Source organism: Lolium rigidum, chromosome 4 (assembly GCF_022539505.1).
Source record: "Lolium rigidum isolate FL_2022 chromosome 4, APGP_CSIRO_Lrig_0.1, whole genome shotgun sequence".
Lineage (NCBI taxonomy): Eukaryota > Viridiplantae > Streptophyta > Magnoliopsida > Poales > Poaceae > Lolium > Lolium rigidum.
This window is the reverse complement of record NC_061511.1, coordinates 222,401,467-222,423,870: the sequence shown is the minus strand read 5'-3', so window position 1 is coordinate 222,423,870 and position 22,404 is coordinate 222,401,467. Positions and strand designations below refer to the sequence as shown.

The 22,404-nt window shown below is 45.3% G+C and overlaps 1 protein-coding gene across 1 annotated transcript; it reads left to right on the top strand.

Annotated features, from left to right (window-relative positions):
• Positions 1–1,866: 1,866 nt before the first annotated feature.
• LOC124649568 (somatic embryogenesis receptor kinase 1-like) lies at positions 1,867–3,504 on the top strand. Its single transcript, XM_047189174.1, has 8 exons — positions 1,867–1,975; positions 2,061–2,193; positions 2,301–2,372; positions 2,443–2,586; positions 2,670–2,813; positions 2,993–3,073; positions 3,167–3,219; positions 3,322–3,504. Exons 1-8 carry the CDS (start codon positions 1,897–1,899, stop codon positions 3,360–3,362), a joined length of 747 nt encoding a protein of 248 aa, XP_047045130.1. The 5' UTR covers positions 1,867–1,896; the 3' UTR covers positions 3,363–3,504.
• Positions 3,505–22,404: the final 18,900 nt, after the last annotated feature.

Below are 22,404 nucleotides of genomic sequence, written 5' to 3'. Positions count from 1 at the left end.
TACGGTCCTGGGAAGATAGATGGTTGGGTGCAACCACACTCCGAAAACAATATCCTGCCTTGTACAGGATAGTACGTCATAAGGATGTGACCCTTTAGGGAGTGATGGAAACATCCCCACCATCTATGACGTTCAGACGCGATGTAGTTGGTCCCCGGTTAACCGCTTGGAATGAACTGCTACAGAAATTAACTTCAATCCAATTGGTTCAAGGGAAGGATATATTTCGCTGGGAACTCACCAAGAATGGTGTATTCTCGGTAAAGTCCATGTACGAAGCGTTGATACAGCCTATACAACCGGTTTACAATAATAAATGCATTTGGTGGCTGAGGATACCACTAAAAACGAAGGTATTTGTTTGGTCTCTACGTCGGGGTGTTATCCTCACCAAAGATAACATTGCAAAACGTAATTGGCATGGTTGTAAGAAATGTGTTTTCTATCATGATGATGAGATAATAAAATATCTCTTCTTCCATTGCCGGTTGGTCAATCATTCAGATAGGATCTAGCTTGCATCCACCTCGAAGCATTGCAAATTTTTTGGCAATTGGCTAAATGGGGTAGAGGTTAGGTTTAAAAATCTTATCAGAGTGGGAGCGATCGCCGTTATTTGGTCGCTATGGCTATGTAGAAATGACAAGGTTTTTAATGACAAAAACTATTCTCTTATGCAGGTAATCTACCGGTCTACGGCTACACTCCGTTCATGGTCGTCGCTTCAACGTGTGAAGAACCGCGACCTATTTACGGAGGTGTCTACACGATTGGAGACTTCGGCCAAGGAGTTTATTACCCAACATGGGTAGCTGCATAGTCTGCGGATTGTGGCTCATATTCTATGATAGACTTCTGTTTCTCGTTACATTTCATTATGAACTAAAGTTGTAAGCTTGTCGAACGGCTGTGTGCATCCTAGCTATGCAGAGACCGGGTGTGTTACGTCAAAACTTTTGAGTAATAAAGCGCCCTTTTTCAAAAAAAGTATTTAGGGCCAGGGAGTACTAAGAAACACACTATGTTAGAACGGTGATGTGGCCGGCAACATCTTTTACCATACGAGTTAACCTAAGGATAGGCATTGACGAACTGGCACATGATGTATTCCTCTGGTACTACAGTACCTAAAATGGAAGAGAGTTTGCCTTTGAATAATTAATAGCACTAAACTTGTCCAGTTGACTCAAGCAAGATCCAAAGACTGACCAAATGCGCTCAGTTTGCTACACTCTGTATCGCAATTTCTATACTAGCTCTGGCGGTCAAAATTGGCGTCGAGAAAAATCTCGTTCAAAGTTGTAAACATGACTCTTGACCATTGAGTGACTATCAATAGAAATAGAAGCTAATGATAAGCCAGTGACCAGTGGGCCTGCAAGCTGTAGTGTTGTACACAGTACACTTAGTCTTGATAGTATGCTACGTCAAAGCTTTCCATTTGGCACTTTTCCACCGGCCTGCATGGCCTGGCCGCATGAACTGGCACCACAACCTTGGTCAGTGCGATGAGTATTTTAGCTGAAAAATCGAAGTGTTTTTGCTGACTGGAAGGGAAAAAGGACCATGATTGTGAAATAAATTGTCTCCATAGGAGGCTTCCATGGTGTACTGTGCCACATTATCTGATGCTCTTCCAGAACATCAGCTGGCTTTACAGGCTGAACTTTTCCTGGTCCGAAGAACAAAAACAAAATCCAGGAACTACTTCCAAATTTTCACAATAGAACAACATCTGGTCAAATGAGGAGAAAAGCCAAAAGCCTGAAAGTTCAAAGCTCTGGGTCTCAGGAGGACCATTCATTCTCTGAAGCTGATATCGCTGCAGAATTGCTTATAAGGAGCCCCCTCCCCTCTTGCATTTCATTGTACCAAACACACCTCAGGTTTCTAGCAATGACCGCTCCTCAGTTTGGAGCAGCACTCCTCACCGGCCTTCTTGCTCTTGCAACTCTTGCCAGCTGCAACACTGAAGGTACTACATTCTAATTAGTGATTCTCAAATAACTTCTTTTCTCAGAGATTTTGTGCTGATTTGCGATTTGTTGATATGCCCGAAGGTGACATCCTTTACACGCAGAGGCAGACATGGAAGGACCCTAACAATGTTCTCCAAAGCTGGGATCCAACCCTTGTGAATCCCTGCACTTGGTTTCATGTTACCTGCAACAATGACAACTCGGTTATCCGTGTGTATGTTACTTCGGTTTTTTCTTTTTTACCCTTTTTTTCAAGAGCGTTGTATTGTTGAATCTTTGCAGATCAATTAAATCATACTAGTATTTTTCCTGACTGTGCAGGGATTTGGGAAATGCAGGCCTCTCAGGCACCCTGGTTGCTGAACTGGGAGGAATGAAGAACCTGCAGTATCTGTAAGAACTTGATGCAGAGCTCTCTAATTGCACTGCAAATTTCAGCAGACTGATCTTCGCATCTTTGCAGCGAGCTTTATGGGAATAACTTCAGTGGACCGATACCGACAACACTGGGAAACCTGACAAGCCTTGTCAGCCTTGATCTTTACAGCAACAGTCTCACTGGCGCAATACCAACCTCGCTTGGGGCGGTGGGGACGCTGCGTTACCTGTACGAGTCTTGTCGGAACAATTTCAGACGGTGAAACGCTAAACAGAACGAACTAATAAGAAGTGTTGCGTGTGTGTCTGCAGGAGGCTGTATGGGAACAACCTGACAGGACCCATACCGGCATCGTTGGGCCGTCTGACGAACCTTAGAAATTTGGAGCTTCAAGAGAACGCCCTTAGTGGATCTATCCCGGCTTCCCTGGGCAACATCACGAAATTGCAGTACTTGTATGTCCTTGCTTATTCCTCAATTTTGTGAAATTAATATTACTTGCAAATGCAATACTCATGATTTTTTTCATATATCATAAAAAATCACAGTTGTCCGAAATCTAGACTCTAAACCCCGCAGAAACCATAGCAGAACGTTAGAAAAAGAACTGATAATTTTGGCCTCTTTTGTGCAGGCGGTTGTACGGCAACATGCTAACCGGCACGGTGCCGCTGGAGATCCTCTCTCTTGTTCTCGACGGGGACTTGGCTGAACTGTGAGTTCATTTCACACGCCACATTGCATTTACTTCCTTCCTTTCTCAATTACAACTTCCACTGACACAAGTTCTTTTTGTATCTTCACGCAGAAATGTTAGGAGAAACAATCTGGCCGGCACTGTCACCTCATCTAAACAAAGAGGTACCGATCTGCAATGGATTAAGCATTTAAGCTTTGTTTTTATATAGTACATACGTTTGGTTTAGTGCTTTCCGCTCACTGCAATTTTGGCATCCTTTGCAGTGAGCAACATCATCCAGGACACGCTCAAGACAGCAAATTGAGCGAGTAAAGGGAATGTATTTTCCTTGTGAAGCTGCTAGCAGTAGTAGCGGCAGCGTCAACCGTTGTAAACCTTCGTTCCGTTAATAATCCCGGGAGTTACCTCCGTTTTACATTGGAATAATGAATTTTGCTTGCTGTGCAACTTTGACGTGAATGGAGATCCAAATTGAGATGTGTGTCTATAGTAGGAGTAATTAAGCTCATGGTATATATAAAGTTCCAACACATGCCATCGTAGGATCAAGTAAAATGAGAGCAACAGGAAATTGTCGTTTAAAGAAAATAAGGGTTGGGGTTCGAATATTTATGGTCATACTAAAAGAAAATGGAGCTTAAAGAAGAGCTTGCTTCTATTGAAGCTTTAGAAGAAGTTAAGAATTGCCCCCTGACCTGAGCATTAGGAAGACTGAAACTTCAGTTGAGCTTATGAAAATCTATGCTAATGAGGAGTTGCTTTGGTACTAAAAAGCTCATGAAAAGTGGCTACTGGAAGGTGATTTGAATACCAACTACTTCCATCGCATGGCGAACGGCTGCAAGAGGAAGAATACAATGTTCTCTTTAAATGATAATGGGGTAAATATCGAAGGGACCGACAAGCTCATTGAACATGCCACCTCCTATTATAAAAACTTGTTTGGCCCAGCTCCTGGGAACATGCCTACCTCCGTTTCAAGGAATAAGGCGTCCCCGTTTTACGTGTTTTGTGTTTGACCAAGAATTACTTTAAACATATAAAGATTGTTTGTATGAAATTAGTATCATTAGAAAGTCCTTTTCAATACGAATCCAACGGTGCTAATTACAAATAATATAATCAAGATTTTGTTGCTCATTTTTTATGGTTAAAGTTCGTCTTGGAATACGCGTGCGCCTTATTCCTTGAAATGGAGGTAATATTAATCATGATGCATGTGGCTCTCATGAGAAACTGGACGATGGAGACAATGAGGTGCTAACTGCTAAGCAAACCTTTTATCATGGAAGAAGTCAAAGAAGCCCTTTTTTCTATGAAGAAAAACAAAGCCCCCAGCCCCGATAACATCCCCATAGAATTTTACCAGCACTGCTGGGAGATTGTGAAATATGACATTATGCGCTTATTTTATGCTTTTCATGCTGGTAACGTTGATGTGCACAGACTCAATTATGGCATAGTTACTTCCTCCCAAAAATTTCAGATGTTGATCAAATTAGCTAGTATAGGCTCATTTGTCTCCTCAGATGTATATACAAGCTCCTGACTAAAGTTTTGACATTTTTTTTCTTCGAAAAATGACTTGGCAGTCACTCCCATACGTACAGGTGTGAGAGGGGGGAGTTGTAGGGTTTTAGATTACATGATCGAGGTCCCGACCAGAATAGGGGACCTGAGAGAGAAAGAAAGTGCGGAGCGAGTCAAGCGCCGAACGGCCCGTCGCCTTGAACCACCACCGCCAGGTGGTGAGCTCCTCGCAGACCATCCGGAGGACGGAGACAGTCGATGGGGCGCCGTTGTTGAAGACGACCGCATTTCGCGCCTTCCAAATGCACCAGAGGACCACCGCGACGCCGGTGCGCCATAACTGATTGCCGATCATGGCGGGGGCCTAGAGCTAGCTCCCAGAAGGAGAACCGACCCGCAGGCACAGTCACCCTAAGTCGCGTCCAGACGGAGGCCACCAGGGGGCAGTCGAAGAGCAGGTGCCTGCACGTCTCGACAGCGGCGCAAGCGGCGCAAATGTCTGAGGACATGCAACCCTTGAAGAAGAGGTTGGCTCGCGAGCTGAGCCTGTCGATGCTGGCGAGGTAGGAGGAAATCTTTAGCTTCGTGGGAAGCCGCATCGCCCAGGCTATGCGGGCGGCGGGGTCGGGCGGGCGAGACAGCGAGAGCATGTGGTATGCCTGTCGCGAGCTGAAGGGGGCGCTGAGGGGGAGTCGATGTAGTGGCGGTCCTGACCAATGGTTAGCTCGACGTGGTCGATGATCTGGAAGATGAGGGAGAGCTCGTGCTCAACGACGGCGGACAGCCGAGGCTGAAGCTCCAGGTCATTCGTCGTCACCTTCGCCGCAGTCACCTGAAGCCGGGTGCAGTGGGAGAGCAGCGCGGGGAAGCGCTCAACGAGTGGCCGTGCGGGGAGCCAATTGTTGAACCAAAAGGACGTGGAGACGCCACCATCCACCTCCACCGACCACCCGCGTGATGGAGCGGTAGAGGGGGAGGCACTCCGCCACGATCCGCTCGAGCAACGAGGGGGAGGATGAAGCCACACCAAGATCGCATGCAGAGTTCCTGAAAAATCAATCCTTCCAAGGCAAAGAATCTAACTAGTGAAGTTTATGAATGAAATTAAGCAGCAGACACCTGCTTTGCCGGTGGAGGTCCTTGACGCCGAAACCACCCTCCTGTTTAGACAACAAAACCTTATCCCAAGCGATTAGACAGCGAGCACCCGAACAAGAATCTTTCCCGGTCCAGAAGAAAGCGCGGCACCTCTTATCGATACTTTCAACGACACCCACGGGGAGCAAATACCACTAGTAACAATTGGGGTTTCCATAACGATTTTAGTTCATCAGCGAATGTGCAAAATCCGTCATGGAGGACTCATGCTGACGGTTTGCAGGACCGTGGCGAACCTCGCGTCACAGATGGCCAGACTGACAGTTAGATTAGGCCGTCACGGATCCATGACAGATTTGTGCTGGCCCAGAGCCTGCCCGGCCCAAGTAGTTCTGACGCAAATAACCGTCATGAGCCGGCTCCCCTCACCGGCGACCACCATGTTAGGTGTGTCAGGCCAATGATTACCATGTCGGGACAATGATTAATGATTAACTTTTTAGACCAATCACTAAGCTATCAATCCGATCGACTCTAAGCTTTGTCGTCTAGCATGACGCTAGCATCGCCGTGGCATGGGTAACGTGGCGCATTAGGAAGCCAACACGCGTCTGTCTGATGATGACAACCTTACCAATTGATGCGTGCCACGTCGACAAATGAATAAGGACACGTTATCCAATAGCATCTCAATTCGTGGACAAATAGTAATAGGGCAAGAGGACCACTAGTATTTCGACACGTGCCAATTTTTAGGATGACATATTTTACACATCGACATGTGGCACATCCCGTTGACTGACACGTGTCCGTACTGGCATTGCTCTCTCCGCCAGGTGGACGAGTAAGAAATAGCCACGTGTTCGGAACCAGCAACGCGAGGCCTGCTTATAGCTGGGCCGTATTTCAAGTTTGGCCAGGTAAAAATAAGCCCGTCGGAAGCCCGCAAAGCGAGGCCTGCTTACTGCCGGGCCGGTTTTCTAGTTCGGCCCAGTAAAAATTATGACACGGCCCTTTATGAGGCGAGACATTTATATGTTAACGGCTGGATTATATTCGGCCCAGTTTGCCAGTTTTGTACATGACACGGTGTGCCATGGCCCATCATATAAAAGATATCAGTCTGCTATGATAAATTACAGACACAGGAATACGCATCGTACATGACATAAAATGGCCCAATGGAATTGCTTGCAGAAACCGAAGCCACGAAAGTAACAGGAATAATTACCGGCATATATAATAATATAATTACATTGAACGAGAATTATTACAAGCATACACACATCACAATTAAACGAGTACATTTGCAGGAACATTAGTTTAATGTGGACCATAACCATCCAACCATCTAAACCAATAGTTCAACATCGCACCACCAAAATAACTGTTCAGCCAATAACCAGCCAACCATCCAAAGCAACCGTTGAACATCGCACCACCAGTCCACCACAGCCATTATATGGGTTAGGAAGTCTACCTTTACTCGTGAATGAACCTGAGCAACTCCTCCATCTTTGCATATATCCCAGAGTGCAGGTCTTCATTTTCCTTCATCTTGCTGGCCAATTGATTTATTTGATTGCGCTGGGTGTTGACAAGATCCTTCAGTTCTGCAGTTACCATCTTCTCTTTCTTGAGCTCAGCAGCAATTTTGCTACTGCCGCGTCGAGAGGGCTGCTGATGCATGATCCCTGCAGTGTGCATAAAACTTGGTTGGGGAGGTCTCTTGGACAGGACATCATGTAAGCACTCGGCCTCAGTCTTGCTTCCTCCATCTGCTGTAACTCGATACAGCGCATGTTCCATCTCGGTCTTGTTTTGCGATGAAAAACATGGTTATCAGATACAGCAAGGTATAAACTTGGCCAAATCAGTGGGGACTCTTTGATAGATAACTTACAATTACATCTTGTACAGCAGGGGAGAAGCGTCTTTTCCAGTTAATGTGGCACTCCTTGAACATATCCAATGGACTGAGTTCTTGATTGTTGGACTTGGCCTTCTAAAAACAAAAACATACGTGCATCCAGCTTAAAGATTCTATGAGGGGAGTGTGAAAAAGAGTTTATATAACTGTTATCTGTTAAATGTTGGTTTGCATTTGGATAACAATTGAAAGCAATCTGAGCAGAGCATCTTGCTCGTAGACCAGATCAATGTGCTGAAAACTAATATAAAACAACTAATCATCAAAATAGATTTATTTAATTTGCATGGACCTGTCCATCACATATGTAAACAATTTATGTAGATGGCAAAGTTGGAATCATAAAAAAATGGTACACTCTACGATGTATAGTAAGTGACATGGTTGACCCCAACAATTATTATGGATCAGAGATTCAGAGGGAGTACCTAGAATTGGATACACTAGCACGAAATTCTTGAATACATATGAATGTGAATACACTCAAGTTATCAAACTAGAATCATGCAGAACCAGCATTCAGCAAAAAAATAACTAAATATCCATCAAACATGAAACATCTGTCAAGCTTCATGCACTAGCCTACGCAACCAAAACAACAAACTGATTGAAAGGGCTAGTACAATCGACTTATACATACATCAACAACATCCACTGCCGTTTATGTTGAGTCTGGGTCCTTACCAAGATTCCCAAGTGAGTTTCATAGCTCCGCGACCCAGTGGTTTGATGGAACAGAACCTTAGAACGGTTCCTTCTGTTCATATCGCAGACCGCCTGCAAACATTGTCGACTTAGTAACACAAAAGCATAATGTCAAGCTTCATGCAATAGCCAACGCAACAAAAGTCCGAACTGATGGAAAGGGCTAAGCAATCCACATATACACTCAACACTCCCCCTCACGTGTGACGGGAGACAAGTCAACACATGGAGACTCGGAGGTATAGCTCAAGAGGCATATACGTGGACTCCGAAGAGGGCAACGGAGGGCAGCAGCAATTTTTAGGATAAATTGCGAAAGCCAAGACTCAGAACTCGAGACTGTGGGCTCTGATACCATGTCAAGCTTCATGCAATAGCCAAGGCAACCAAAAGTCCGAACAGATGGAAAAGGCTAAGCAATCCACATATACACTCAACACATACAAAATATAGTAGCTTTGATTTCTGAAAGGAACCAACCTTTGTCTTGGGATCCATCCAATGCTGCACAAGCTCATTCCACTCGGAGTTGTTCATAGAATGGACAGGACTTGTTTTCGGCACATCATTGGGAAGATGGCAATCAAAATACTTGACTTTCAACATGTGCCGATGTTGCTGAATGCCTTTTTAAAGATGCTTTCTACATGCTGCTTTTGCTGGTGAAGCAGTTATATCCATACTAAACTTCGCCTGATGACATGTAAAACAGACATAAGAATGGATAGCTCTGCAGGCTGGCATCTGCATATAAACATCAAAGAGGGTAAAGGACCAGCAGTATGTACTTATAGCCACTCTGTTGTAATAACCATGGAGGATTTGAGTGTCACCCTTGTACTTGTTCCAGTACGAACGCACATGCACCCAATTCCTGACTGCAATGTTGCATTGACTTGCAAACTTTGCAGCGATTGCAGCTGAAACTGGCCTAGTCCTTCCCTTTGGAATGACTACTGGCAGTTTGGGAACCTTTGGGATTGCAGCTGAAGCTTTTGGGATGTTCTTGAAATTTCCATGTTTGAAACCCAAAACGACTTCTCTTCATGCTAGACTTCATAAGACAGAGTTTAAGGTTTAGGGGTATAGATACATGATTTGTCTGGTTTAAATATGTATAGACCTTGTTTATCAACTTGAATGCTTACTATATGGCATAAGAAAACTATGTGCTTTGGTTTTTCATTTTTCTGATTTTTTTAAATTTTGATGCCCATTTGAATCTTGGTCAAATCCTAAGTTTGACCAAGATTTAAACAAGTTTAAAACATGAAAATGAAAAGGGAAGCATGTATCCTTCTTAGTCACTCTAAAATGAAGTTTTTGGGAGGTTTTTGAAATTTCCATGTTTGAAACCCAAAACCAGTTCTCTTCATGCTTGACTTCATAAGACAGAGTTTAGGGGTTAGGGGTAGATACATGATTTGTATGGTTTGAATATGTCTAGACCTTGTTTATCAACTTTAATGCTTACTATATGACATAAGAACACTATGTGCTTTGGTTTTTCATTTTTCTGATTTTTAAATTTTAATGCCCATTTGAATCTTGGTCAAATCCTAGGTTTGACCAAGATTTAAAAAAGTTTAAAACATGAAAATGAAAAGGGAAGCATGTATACTTCTTAGTCACTCTAAAATGAAGTTTTTGGGAGGTTTTTGAAATTTCCATGTTTGAAACCCAAAACCACTTCTCTTCATGCTTGACTTCATAAGACAGAGTTTAGGGGTTAGGGGGTAGATACATGATTTGTATGGTTTGAATATGTCTAGACCTTGTTTATCACCTTTAATGCTTACTATATGACATAAGAAGACTATGTGCTTTGGTTTTTCATTTTTCTGTTTTTTTAATTTTCTGCCCATTTGAATCTTGGTCAAATCCTAGGTTTGACCAATATTTAGACAAGTTTAACACGTGAAAACGAACTGATAATCCCATTTGTTGACTCATTTAACTAGTTAATCCCATTTGTTGACTCTCTGTTGACCAGGCAGTTGAGGTAAAGCTGAGTATATTGCACTAGCCGGTATTAGTACTCAAGGGAAAAGCTGAGCACACAAAAAATGCTACGAGTATAAGACTCGAGAGTATATCTAAATTTCCGGGGTTAGACTCGAGTACGCGTGTTGCGGTGCGAAGTGGAAGACGTGCAATTGTTGACGGTGCGCGACGCGAGTCGCGGTGCGAAGTCGAAGACGTGCAATCGTGGACGCGTGTCGCGTTGCAGAAGCCCAAGACGTGCAGACGTTAAATGGTGGACGCGTAGGACGCGGGTCGCATTAACCAGCCCTCGCCTTTATAGACGCCTCCTCGCACTCTCTCTGTCACTCACACTCGCTCATGCAATGCCGCCTCTCACGTCCCATCATCTTCTCCAAAGCAAAAAACCCTCTCCCTCTCTGCCGGCGAGATGGACATGGAGAATGCGAATCCCATCGTCCATGACGCCGTCGGCTCCAAGCGCGACGCCTCCCTCTTCGACGTCGTCCCCTCAAAGGCCGTCGCCGCCGCCGGTGGCGGTCGTATCCCGCCGGGATGGGACCCCTATGAGCCGGTGCCGTACATCTCGCCTCCGAACCCCTACGACACCTGCATGGACGACCCATGGAACGAGGTAACTATGGTTTGCTCCCTTTTTGTTCCCCATTCCTTTTTGAACCCTATTTTTGCTGGTTCCCTAGTAACTATTAGTGCCGATCTGTAGATGGTTGAGTATTGGGTTAATATTTGCGCCGATTTTATTCCATTTTGCTTTGATCCCTTCTTGATTTCGTTTAAGATTTGGAGTTCGGCCGTTCGGTTAATTTATGCAAGTAATAATGGGATCTCAATCGGTTAATTTATGGGATCTCGATCGGTTATTTTATGCACGAATCAAAAGATATCAACCGTTTAATTTTGCAAATATTCGGAATCTGTTCAAAATCAGATCTGGAATCTGTTTCTTTGCCTATGATGAATCGTTGGGCACAAATTTTTACGAGTGGGTTCAGCGAACCATTGCTGTGTACAAATATGTTGTGCATGAGCTATGGTTCGCTAACACCATCCCTGTAGACATATAATCGTGTCCACTCTAACTGAGGCTGGCTCTGTTTTTCCTTACTTTGTTATCATGCACGTTAGTCATCGTTGCATCTCATTCACTAATAGTTCCCGTTTGATATGGATCAGCTGTGCGGCGGCGACGTCGGCGGCGACGACGAGCACCATGACGTCAAGACTCGCCGAGTGCTTCGCGGAGGCTGCAGGTCGGCCGATACGTCTCCTACTTCGACAAGGGTGTCTACAGGTGCCCCTTCGCACTAGGAGGCTCGGCCGCACCGACTTCAACCGCCTCCTCACGCATGCCGAGAACATCGGCAACACCAACCCCAAGGTCGGCGCGTCGGTGAACCCCCACTCCTTCCGCGCCAAGCACATGGCGCTCGGCATGCACCTCCGCGGCATCCAGCGGGTGGAGATCTCCGCCGGGCGCATGCCTCCGCTCAAGCCCAAGGCTCCCAAGGGGAGCAACAAGTGGAGGCGGAGGCGGATGGGGTAGGCGGAGTCCTGGACGTGTCTTCTGCTGCTGCAAAGCGGCTTCTATTTTGTTGTTAGCTAGGGATCCCTTGTTGTTATGTTGTTAGTATGATGGTGTTGTGAAGAACCTCGAACTCGTTGGCTGCTTGTGTATGCAGCTTATTATCTAGGGAGGGATCCCTATTATCTATCCCTATTCTATTGGAGTATATTTTGTTGGCCCTACTTTGTTTTCTCGATTTACTATTACTGTGAATTTGTCGTACGGAGTACATTACCCTGGAGATTTGCTTCTAGATTTAACTACATACATATGGACCAGAGGGAGTACTAGATTTGCTGCCATATTGGGAAAACAACGAGGGCCAAAAGGAACAAATAATTGAAGAAAGACAGAAATGCAAGCTTCTCTAGATTTGATACTAATTTGGTTAATAAAGACAAAGAGACAGAGAGGGGGAAAAGGTGCTCTTAAAAATGCCAATTCGCGCCGAGAGAGACAGAACCCAGCTCCTGCTCGCGTACAACCAAACGCGGTCTCGTCCTGTCCCACGCGGTCCCTTTCTACTAGCCCCACACGTCAGCACGGAACGGTCAACTAAACTGGAATCCTCCCGTCTGAGCTCCTTCTGCGGGTTACAAATAAGGGCTTGGCGAAAACTGAGGAAAAACATAAGGCAATCTTATTGACTAATATAGCTGCTTAATTAATAAAAGGATTAGCTACAACATGCTCAGTTTGCCCATTTATTAAAGTATAAGACTGGCAGGAGAGAAAGTAATCGCTAGTTTCCTCATTTTGCCCCTGCATGCTCGCACGATTAAAGCTCCTTCCGCACGCGCTGGACTCCTCGTTTCCTTAAACCTCCTCGTTTCTCGGGATAGACCAACAGTTTTTCAGGATCTTGGGTTTTTTTTTTTGACAATCAATACAACATATATTCATAGCAACAAATAGTACATGGTAGAGATACATGAACTGACTCCAACGATTACAAAATAAAGTCTAAAAGATAGTAACAAATCTTCGAGGTCTTCAATTTTTTCTTCTTCCAGAACACAATCTTGTACTTTTCTGAAGGCAGCCAAAAATAGATAACTAACCATAGACCTGTAGATACCGATGAAAGTTCTCCCATAATTTTTTGAGCCGCAATGCCAAAGCTGCGTGCACGCACGCAACCATTAAAGCAGTCATACAACATCGGCAAGAGTACCAACACCAGTATATCAGGGAATAATAACCGACTAGCTTTGTCATCGTCGATGGAGAGCCGAGAGTACGAATCACCATTGTCGAGGACGTAGCATCCGGGATAAAAACTGCGAGGATAATCCTCCCCACGGCAACAAAGACAAAAGATCCAAAATCGATCTGGCGAAGCAAGATCCAAAGGCCCATACCTAGAAAATTGTGATCGTTCAAGACCACCATTGACGCCGGGAAGAAGATCTCGTCGCCGAACGAAAGGCCGAAGATCACTTATTGCAGACGATGCCATCTCCATTGAGGGGAAACTAACAAGAAGGCGGCTACCAAAATCCTAACATAATCTAATATAATCTAATGAAAACAATACTTTTATTCGAAACTCCACGCATAGATCGGGTTCCCCACTCCTCCTGACGCCGGCGAAGCCAACCGGAGGAGGGGGAACCAATCTATGGAGGAGGAAGAAGCTGGAGGCGGCTAGGGTTGAGGCGGCGGCTTCGGGATCTTGGGTTAATGTGGCCAGGTTTCGACTTTCGACTAGTGGAAACGGGAAAGCAGGTGCAAATTAGGGAGATAAGCCGAACCACAACCACCCGCGCCTTAAGCATCGAGTAATATCGGGAAAAAATGCTCCTTTTGGCTATGATTACGATTTGACAAGGGCTCCCATCGGTATGGGGTGAACAAGCCCTCCCATCAGTATATCAGAGGAATTTGACAAGGGCTACAGGACGACTAGATACATCACCAAAAAGGTGATGCATGTCTCCTTCACCAAAACAGCTGAAACAAGTACATGAACGCAAGTACACCACCATAATAATACTACTACATTAACACAAGTACGAGTAACAAAGTAAGAGTACTACTCCCTCTAATCTAATTTAAACCAAAATAAAACTTAAACTTCATCCTAAATTTGAACTAGTGCCTCGTCCTCGTTCTTCGCTCATTTTCTGATCCAAGACGGCGTAGCATGGCACGGAACTCTTCATCGGTGGCATGCCATGGGCATGTCACCGGATGCATGATTTTTTTCGCAATGTTTTAAATTTGAATTTAGGCCGCATGTCACACGGTGACATGCAAAAGGTGCATGTCACCTGGTGGTGGTAGGCAACTACCCTCATTTACGGCGGCGTAGGCGGCTGGACGCCGCGTGGCCAGCCGCCGCCTCGTGGCCGCCTCGGTTTCCACGCGGGAGACCATTAAACGCCGACGACCAACCTTCCCGCGTCACGGTTAGCGACTATGACTATAAGGGCAAAACGCTAAACTCTCTCGTTCCATTCACTTTCTTCCTCTCTCCACCTAACAAACATTTGTTCGTCGCTCTCTCCTCCAGCAATGTCTTCAAAATTCAGGTCGTCGGCGGTCAAGTACGCGGAGAAAAAACGCCGGCTCGAAATTTCGAGAGACGCTTCCAGAAACCAAGTGGGCTCGCCGTCGCCGCCGCCGCCGCCGAAACGCGTCCGTGCTGTGCTCACCGGGTTAGTTTCCTTCGCCATGTACTTTCGTTCTTTCGTCGCTCTCTCCTCCAGCAATTAATGTGTCCAAACTTCAGGTCGCCGGCGGTCAAGTACGCGGATAAAAAACGCCGGCTCGAAATTTCGAGAGACGGTTCCAGAAACCAAGTGGGCTCGCCGTCGCCGCCGCTGCCGCCGCCGCCGAAACGCGTCCGTGCTGTGCTCACCGGGTTAGTTTCCTTCGCCATGTACTTTCGTTTCTTCTTGCCCGGGATCAAGCTCTTTAAGAGTCTCTATGGTTATACATCTTAAAGGGTTGGAAGTTCCAACGACGCCCGTACTGCACCAACTTCCACGACCAAGGAATCATCGTCGTCCGATGATTTCAACCCGGCCCTACCCCGGCGAAATGAGGTAGCACCAAGCACTGTGTAGTTATCTTCTTCTTCTTCTTCTTCTTCTTATTCTTCTTCTTCTTCCTTTGCGCTTACTTGCTACCGATGATTTCGCCCTGAATGGAGAAAAACGAGGAGCTCAGCTTAGAGTGTGATCGCCTCCGAGACGATTTGGCTGCCAAGAAGAAGAATTCGAAAACTCTTGTGGAGCTCATTTGCAGCCTTCGCAATGAGCGCGATATGTTGAAGAACGAGCTGATTAAGCAGAAAGAGAGGAACATTGCATCTGCGGAGAAAGCCAGCAGCATACTCAAGACTGTGTGCCTCGAAAGAGACAAGTCTGATATAGATTACAAAATCCTTCTTCAGGATAAAGTACAGCTCCAAAAGTTGAACCTTGAATATGCTGACATCGCCATCCTTGCCCTTCTCGAGAGGCAGAAGGCACAAGATAAGTTGATGCACCTGATGTTGGAGAGCTGCAGTGAAAGAGAAGAGACATTGAAAGAAGTGAGCAGTTTGGTAGGATACATGAGTGACGTCGGGCGAACTTCGCGAGAATCCGCCCGGCTGAGCTCAAATTCCAGCGGAACCAGCTTTCAGCAATGCATGTTATGCGCACCTACAACTTCTACTCATTGATTAGAGGTCGCACGACATGGCATTTTCCCTCGAAATAGTAGTATTGTACTAATAGTTGTACTACTTAATATGTACCTTTTTGTAAAATAATTTCTTACATGTATTAGAAACTACCCCTCTCGTTTCTGGATGCACCCGGGACATTGTCATCCGGCCCTCTTCTGGACAAACCCCCTCGGGAAGGACGGTATATTTTGCACATTTCGCTACTAGTACTTCTAATTCCACCGCTTATTTTTCTAATCCGTTAAATCGTTAATTGGATGACCAACTGATGGAAGCTGCGATAGATTAGACCAACAAGTGGTGAATTGTGCAAAAGATATGTCCGTGTTTTATGCAAAAGAGTGATATGGGGATCTGGTGGAATCTTGAATTTCCTCTTCAGTGGTAGGCATGCTTCACTTATAGCTGGAGTACATTGCGGACCTGGTGCATTTCGTTAGTACCGATCAGCTATTTTTGCTTATCCGGGAAGAAAAGGTAGTACTAGCCTTTTCAGTGAGATGTCTTTTCAGTGCTACGGAGTTGTCTGTTCACTGCTTGCTTTGTCTGTCGGTGACTTTGCCAAGCTGACTTTGCCATGACTTTGGGTGACTGATATGTGGACCACGAGTTGTAAGTGACTCAAAGTCACCGACTTTGGGGACTCTGAATGCTTCGTATATTTCGACGGTTTCGAATTATGTACTCCGTACAACTTTTGTAATATTGGTCAAACTAGTTTTGACCAGGGTTTGTGTAGGGTGGTTTTTTTTGGTTGGTCCAAATGGTGTTGTGTGGTCCAAATGTGATGTATCATCACACCACCATGTGCCCCCTCCCCCCACCCCACCCCTAGGTTTTGGTAATGCCATTCTGATACATGCTTCTTAGAAGGAGTACATTTTTTCCGTTAGGGCATGACAATTTTGAAAAATTCAAAAAAAATGGGAAGACAGAATGGTAACATCATTTTCCATGTGATGATGCACCCCTGTGCCAAATTTTGGTTCATTTTAAGAATGTAAGGTGACAAATTACTCGAGGAAGCTAGTTGGAGTAGACGGGCATGATCGGATTGGCATAGGGGATTTATTTTTTGAAGGATGTTACTTTTAATAGACAATATCTGACACAAAAAATAAAATGTTAAGGTCTCATATTATTCTGAATGATTTTGAATTACTTATGACGTTTGGAAGTATTGGTATACATGAGTCCCACATGAAGTTAAATGGTCCAAAAAAAGTTTCGTACACGTCTCCCGAAATTGGAAAGTCGAGTACATGCATGACTTCACGCGTCCACTACCGGATACGGAGAGTCAGAGGCTATAACATAATCGGCCTCATCATCTCTCGCGAGCTCGTCCTCTCCACTCCCCCAACTTGCCTCCCCCACACTGTGAAAACCCCCATCCACTCACCGCACCTCTGAGGCATCGACTTTCCCGTTTCCAACCGCAGCGAGCATGAAGATAGGTATTGCATACGAGGCGGAGCAATAGGCGACCGCCCACGCAGAGGATGCCTCTACGGTAGTGGCCGTCGCGGTGGGTGAGGCTTCACCGAGCACCCAGGCCGCTCGTCTCCTCTGCTTGTCGGATTCTTCGACCTCGGTCGAAATGGGCGTCCTGGCCGTCACGACGGGTGAGGCTTCACCGGGCACCCATGCCGCTCGTCTCCTCTGCTTGTCTGGTTCTTCGACCTCGGTCGAAACGGGCGTCCTGGCCGTCGAGCAGAAGGTGGATACCAACGTTGTTTATCCCGCCGAAGATGTGCACGGCATTGCAGGCCACCACGGCGAGGTCTTCCTAGGCCCGATGCTGGACGCGAACCTCGACCCCTTCGACGATTTCGGCCCAAACGTTCAGTTCCAGGAGGATGTTGAGGGTGATGACGAGGAGGTACTTCTCTTTTACCGAAACTGTCCCAGCCCTCTTTGTGTCATATTGCTGTTCACATGGTTTGCACGAGCCTGGTTCTTGATTGATTTGATATCCTACCTTGTTCTTGTAGATGTAATTGATTATATGATTCGTAAGATCAGATTCTAGTTTAATTTCGACTAATCTGCCATGTAGTCATATAATCAATTTATGTGTTCATACTTAGTGGACTTGCAATTGTTGTGGCTTATGTTCATGGTTGTTCATAGGGTTTCTCATGATTTATTACGATTTCTTCTGCCATTTACTTGTTCTACACATTTAATTTTAGGGTTTCTAAGGTTTGATTATGTTAGTGGAGTATTTATTCGATCTGTCATAAAAAACCTGATTATGTAGTACTTAATAATTCATAGGAGTATTCTGACGACATGGACAACAACAAGGTGCGCAGGAACCGGAAAAGCCGCTATGTTCTCAAGCGGCTGAAGGGTGGTGAAATTCGTTTCTGCATGCGCGGGGAGCTATTTTGCCCATTATGTGGCAAATTTCTCTAGAAGGACATCCACAGCCTGATCCAACATGCGATGGGTGTAGGCCTAAGTACATAGGGGGAAACACCGCCCTGCAACCAAGGCCAAGCACGCATCATATGGCCTCTTCCTCCAGAATTACGTCTTGCCTAGCTTGCTCCACGTCAACGCCCCTGCTGCTGGCCCTCATGCTCCTGGTCATGTTTAAAGTTCATATGTGTAATCTTAATCCCTTTGGAAGTTCAGCATTAAACTCTACTAGTACAACCGTGGTGGTCTTGTGATGTAGTACTCTTTTGATGCATTTGTGATGTAGTAGTACTTTTTTTTGAAATGATATAGTACTATCTAAGAAAAGTACTCCCTCCGATTCACATTCATTTCACATCAAGAAATATGGATCAGAGCGAGGGAGTAAATTAAACATGGCATCTCGTGCATGAAGCTTGACATATCGATCAGGTTGGCTAGAATAGCAATACAATGCTGCTCATTAGGCAAATGCATGCCATGTACGATAGTATACATCCGAGTAAAGAAGTCTATACTGACATAAAAAAACTACTTTGGGGATGAGAGTCAATTGGGGCATCTACAATATAGAAAATCTTGCTCGTAGATGATTTTGGCTAAGAGGGTTTTACTCACATTACACGTGCCACTTTCCTTGTCTGCAAAACTAGTTCCAATAAAGGGAGAGGAAAGAAGAGGGTATTGTGGGCGAGATTGAACACCTTTTTTATGTGTTAAGCTGAGGCCTCGTTTAGATGAGGATTTCGACTTATGCCTAACTGCTCAACACACCCACAAATAATTCTGCTTGCGCGCACCACCGTTCATTAAAAATAACAATATTAGCTCGCAAGATTAAGAACGAAGTGAATTTAAGTAACTTGGTAAGCTTTTCAAGCAATATATTCAGAGAAAGAGCACACATGTTCGGCTCAAAATAATCATAAGAGAAGAACAATAAATCTAAGGCACCACATGGATTCATACCTTGAGTCGACGCTGGCTCGTAGAAGGGCGGCCGCGCCTCGAGGATGCCGGGGACGTCTCCACCTCGGTCTCACATGTGACGGCTTATCGGCGGGTGGTGCGCCGCGCCATGTAGAAGATCTATCAAGAGAGGAGAGCCCGATGACGCTACCGACGCCTCAACCTTGATAGCACCGACCTGTTGCTCCGCACCGAGATGCGCCACGTGCAAGATTTAGCGGATGCACCAATTTTAGAGATATGTCATGATCATTGTAACAAATTTCAACGTGATGATGATTTGATCTTGTACTCGGCCTTGAACATAAGAACTAGTACAATCTCACATTTTTTTATCATTATCCTTTGCGAGATTTAGCGGATGCGCCAAATTCAGAGAAATATCATGATCATGGTAACACAATTTTCTATGTAATGATGATTTGATGTTGCACTCGACCTTGAACATAAGTACTAGTACGGTCTCACAAATTTGTATCATTATACTTTGCAAGTTTTAGTGGATGCGCCCATTTTCAGAGGTAGATCATGATCATGGTAAGTTGGTAACAAATTTTCAACGTGATGATGATTTGATTTTGCACTCGGCCTTGAACAGAGGTACTAGTACGGTCTCACAATTTTTTATCATTATACTTGGACGGTGGCCAAATTCAAAATCTCATAGCGGCAAAACTTGCCGCCCACAAAATACAAAAATTTCACACGCTTTCAAATTTCCATTCTACCCCTGTGGAGATGGCAGCAAAGTCGGTTGGTGGGGGGGTCTGCCCGTCATTTTTTGAATCACCACCTCCCTAGCCCGGAAACCCTCCCAAAAAAATTCATTTCCCTCAGACCACCCACCGGAACTTCCCAAGTCCCTCTCTCCCACCTCCACGACCATCGCACCGGAACATCCCCGCCGGACTTCCCTGGCCTACCCGAGCCCTCGCGATCCTCGTCATCCGGCTGCCTGCCGGAGCCGCTTCATCGACGCCGTCATCAACCGGACCGGATCATCCCCGCCGTACCTCGAAACCATATGCTCATCCGGCAGTCTACCGCAGTCGCTTCAGCTGCGGTATCGTCCACCCCACCGGAGCCGCTTCGCCGGATCCGTCGTCCACCGCATCGTATCTTGCTCACCGACACCGTTGTGCATGAACCGGATCTCGCTTCACCGGCGCCGTGCATGATCTAAACTCTTCTACTTGTCGCTTTTCTATTGCTTGCCTGCAAGTTCTTGTTTAATCTTGGGGGAGCTCGTTTGTGCTAACGACGCGCCGTTACGTTTTTGCGGATGAGATGAGTAACCATGAAGTGTAATGGCCGTCTCTCCAACCCCAAGTAGCACATGTAGCGTACTTCATCACCGGATCTATCAACCCCGGGAAGATCTGTCGTGACTCCCATAGAGTGCTTCTCCTAATGTAAGTCCCTTGTTTTAGCGCCATGTTCGGGTTCGGATGCTTGTTTGTCCGAAGCTCTTTTAGTTCATTCCTAGCTATGACCGTAACACGTTGCTATTTTCTACTTCATTGCTAACTTTAAGCGATTGAACATTTTGGTTTGCATTCCCTGCTCTCGTAGATGTAGCCATCATAACTTCTATCTTGCTCGGTCGTTGTTACAAAAATTATAGGTATTATAGTAACATCCTGCTATTATTTAGTTCATGGCCAATTTTAAGTAATTGCACATGTTGGTTCGCATTCCACGATCTATAGCTTTTGGCATCGTAACTTCTATATTTGGTTTACATTCCTCGCTCTGTAGATCTAGCCATCATAACTTTATCTTGCTCGGTCGTTGTTACAAAAATTATGGCCTGCTACTATGTTGTTTTTGCCAATTTTTTACTCCATGAACATGTTGGCTTGCATTCCCTGTACTACAGGTGATGCCATTGTTTTGTATCTAGTTCATTGTAAGCTAACAAAGTAAGGACTTAGTTTGGCATGCTATCACTCGCTATCTAGCTCGTAGTACAAATAAACTTGTCATACTACTAGATAATAATTTTGCGTGCCATCTTGTTCTTCAAAAGCTGCATTATTGACTTGTTTCTCTGACTTGGCATGACGCTCACATATGGAAAGCTGAACATATTGGTTTGCATTCCCTCTTATACAAGTTCACATGTGATCCCACTATATTCTGTATCCGGTCCATCCTAAGCTCCAGACATTAACTATCCTCTATGTGTTGCTCATTACAAGTTTATATCCCGAAACATCTTGATTTGCATCCCCTTCACTATAAGTTCGGGAGTATTATTTAGTTCACGGCCAAAATGAAGTAATTGCACTTGGCACATGTTGGTTCACATTCCCTCCTCTTTAGCTTTTGCCATCGTAACTTCTATTTTTGGTTTACATTCCCTGCTCTGTAGATGTAGCCACCATAACTTCATCTTGCTCAGTCGTTGTTACAAAATTTATAGCCTGCTACTTTGTTGTTCATGCCAATTTTGTACTCCCTGAACATGTTGGTTTGCATGGGACTCGACAGTAGTAAGTCTCGTTGTTTCATTCTAACATGCTCGTTATATTGGTCGTTGGTATGCGGCATGCACTCTTTGTTTGCTTATTGTGCGCATTACAATGATCTTGTTATAACGACGAAATGATGAGTTCCAAATTCTTTGGCAAACAATATTGCAGTGTCTTTGCGTTTCCATTGTTGATGTCTTAACTTGTAATGTCTTTGTTTCAGATATAGGTGCTTGCATGGACAACTTAAAAGATTGCCGGATCGCTTCATTGTATTGCTAGGTTTAATTACCATTCAATTTCTCTGGGTTCCGTAATATTTTTTCAAAGCCTTGCGAGCTGATGTAATATTTAGTTAGTTTTTATAGTTCTTTCGCGCATTTTTTCTTTGGTGCTTGTGGTAAGTGAGGCTATCCGACGAAATCAATGCTGCGTAAATATTCTCGATATCTAAATCACGAATTCCCATCCCTTAAACGGCCCAATTAAGCGAAATCACATACGTGCCGGCCCGCAAAATCCTAAAGCGCCTTTTACGCCGGCATATAAACGAGCAACTAAACGGGCTGGCCCACTTACTTATTGGGCCAGCCCACTTGATTTATTGTGGACCCCACACTTTTATTGGGCCGGCCCACTTGCTTTAAGGTGGACCCCACCCACTACTGGGCCGGCCCACTAACTAGTTGGGCCAGCCCAATTGCTTTTGTGGTGGTCCCCACATACTAAACGGGCTGGCCCTTTAAGACGAAAGTGGGACCCACCTGTGTTTTTGCCCCGGCCCACTAGCGTGTTGGGCCGACCCACTTGCTATATGGTGGACCCCACATACTAAATGGGCCGGCCCTTTAACAGGAAAGTGGGACCCACCTGTGTTTTTGGCCCGGCCCACTAGCGTGTTGGGCCGGCCCACTTGCTATACGGTGGACCCCACATACTAAATGGGCCGGCCCTTTAACCAGAAAG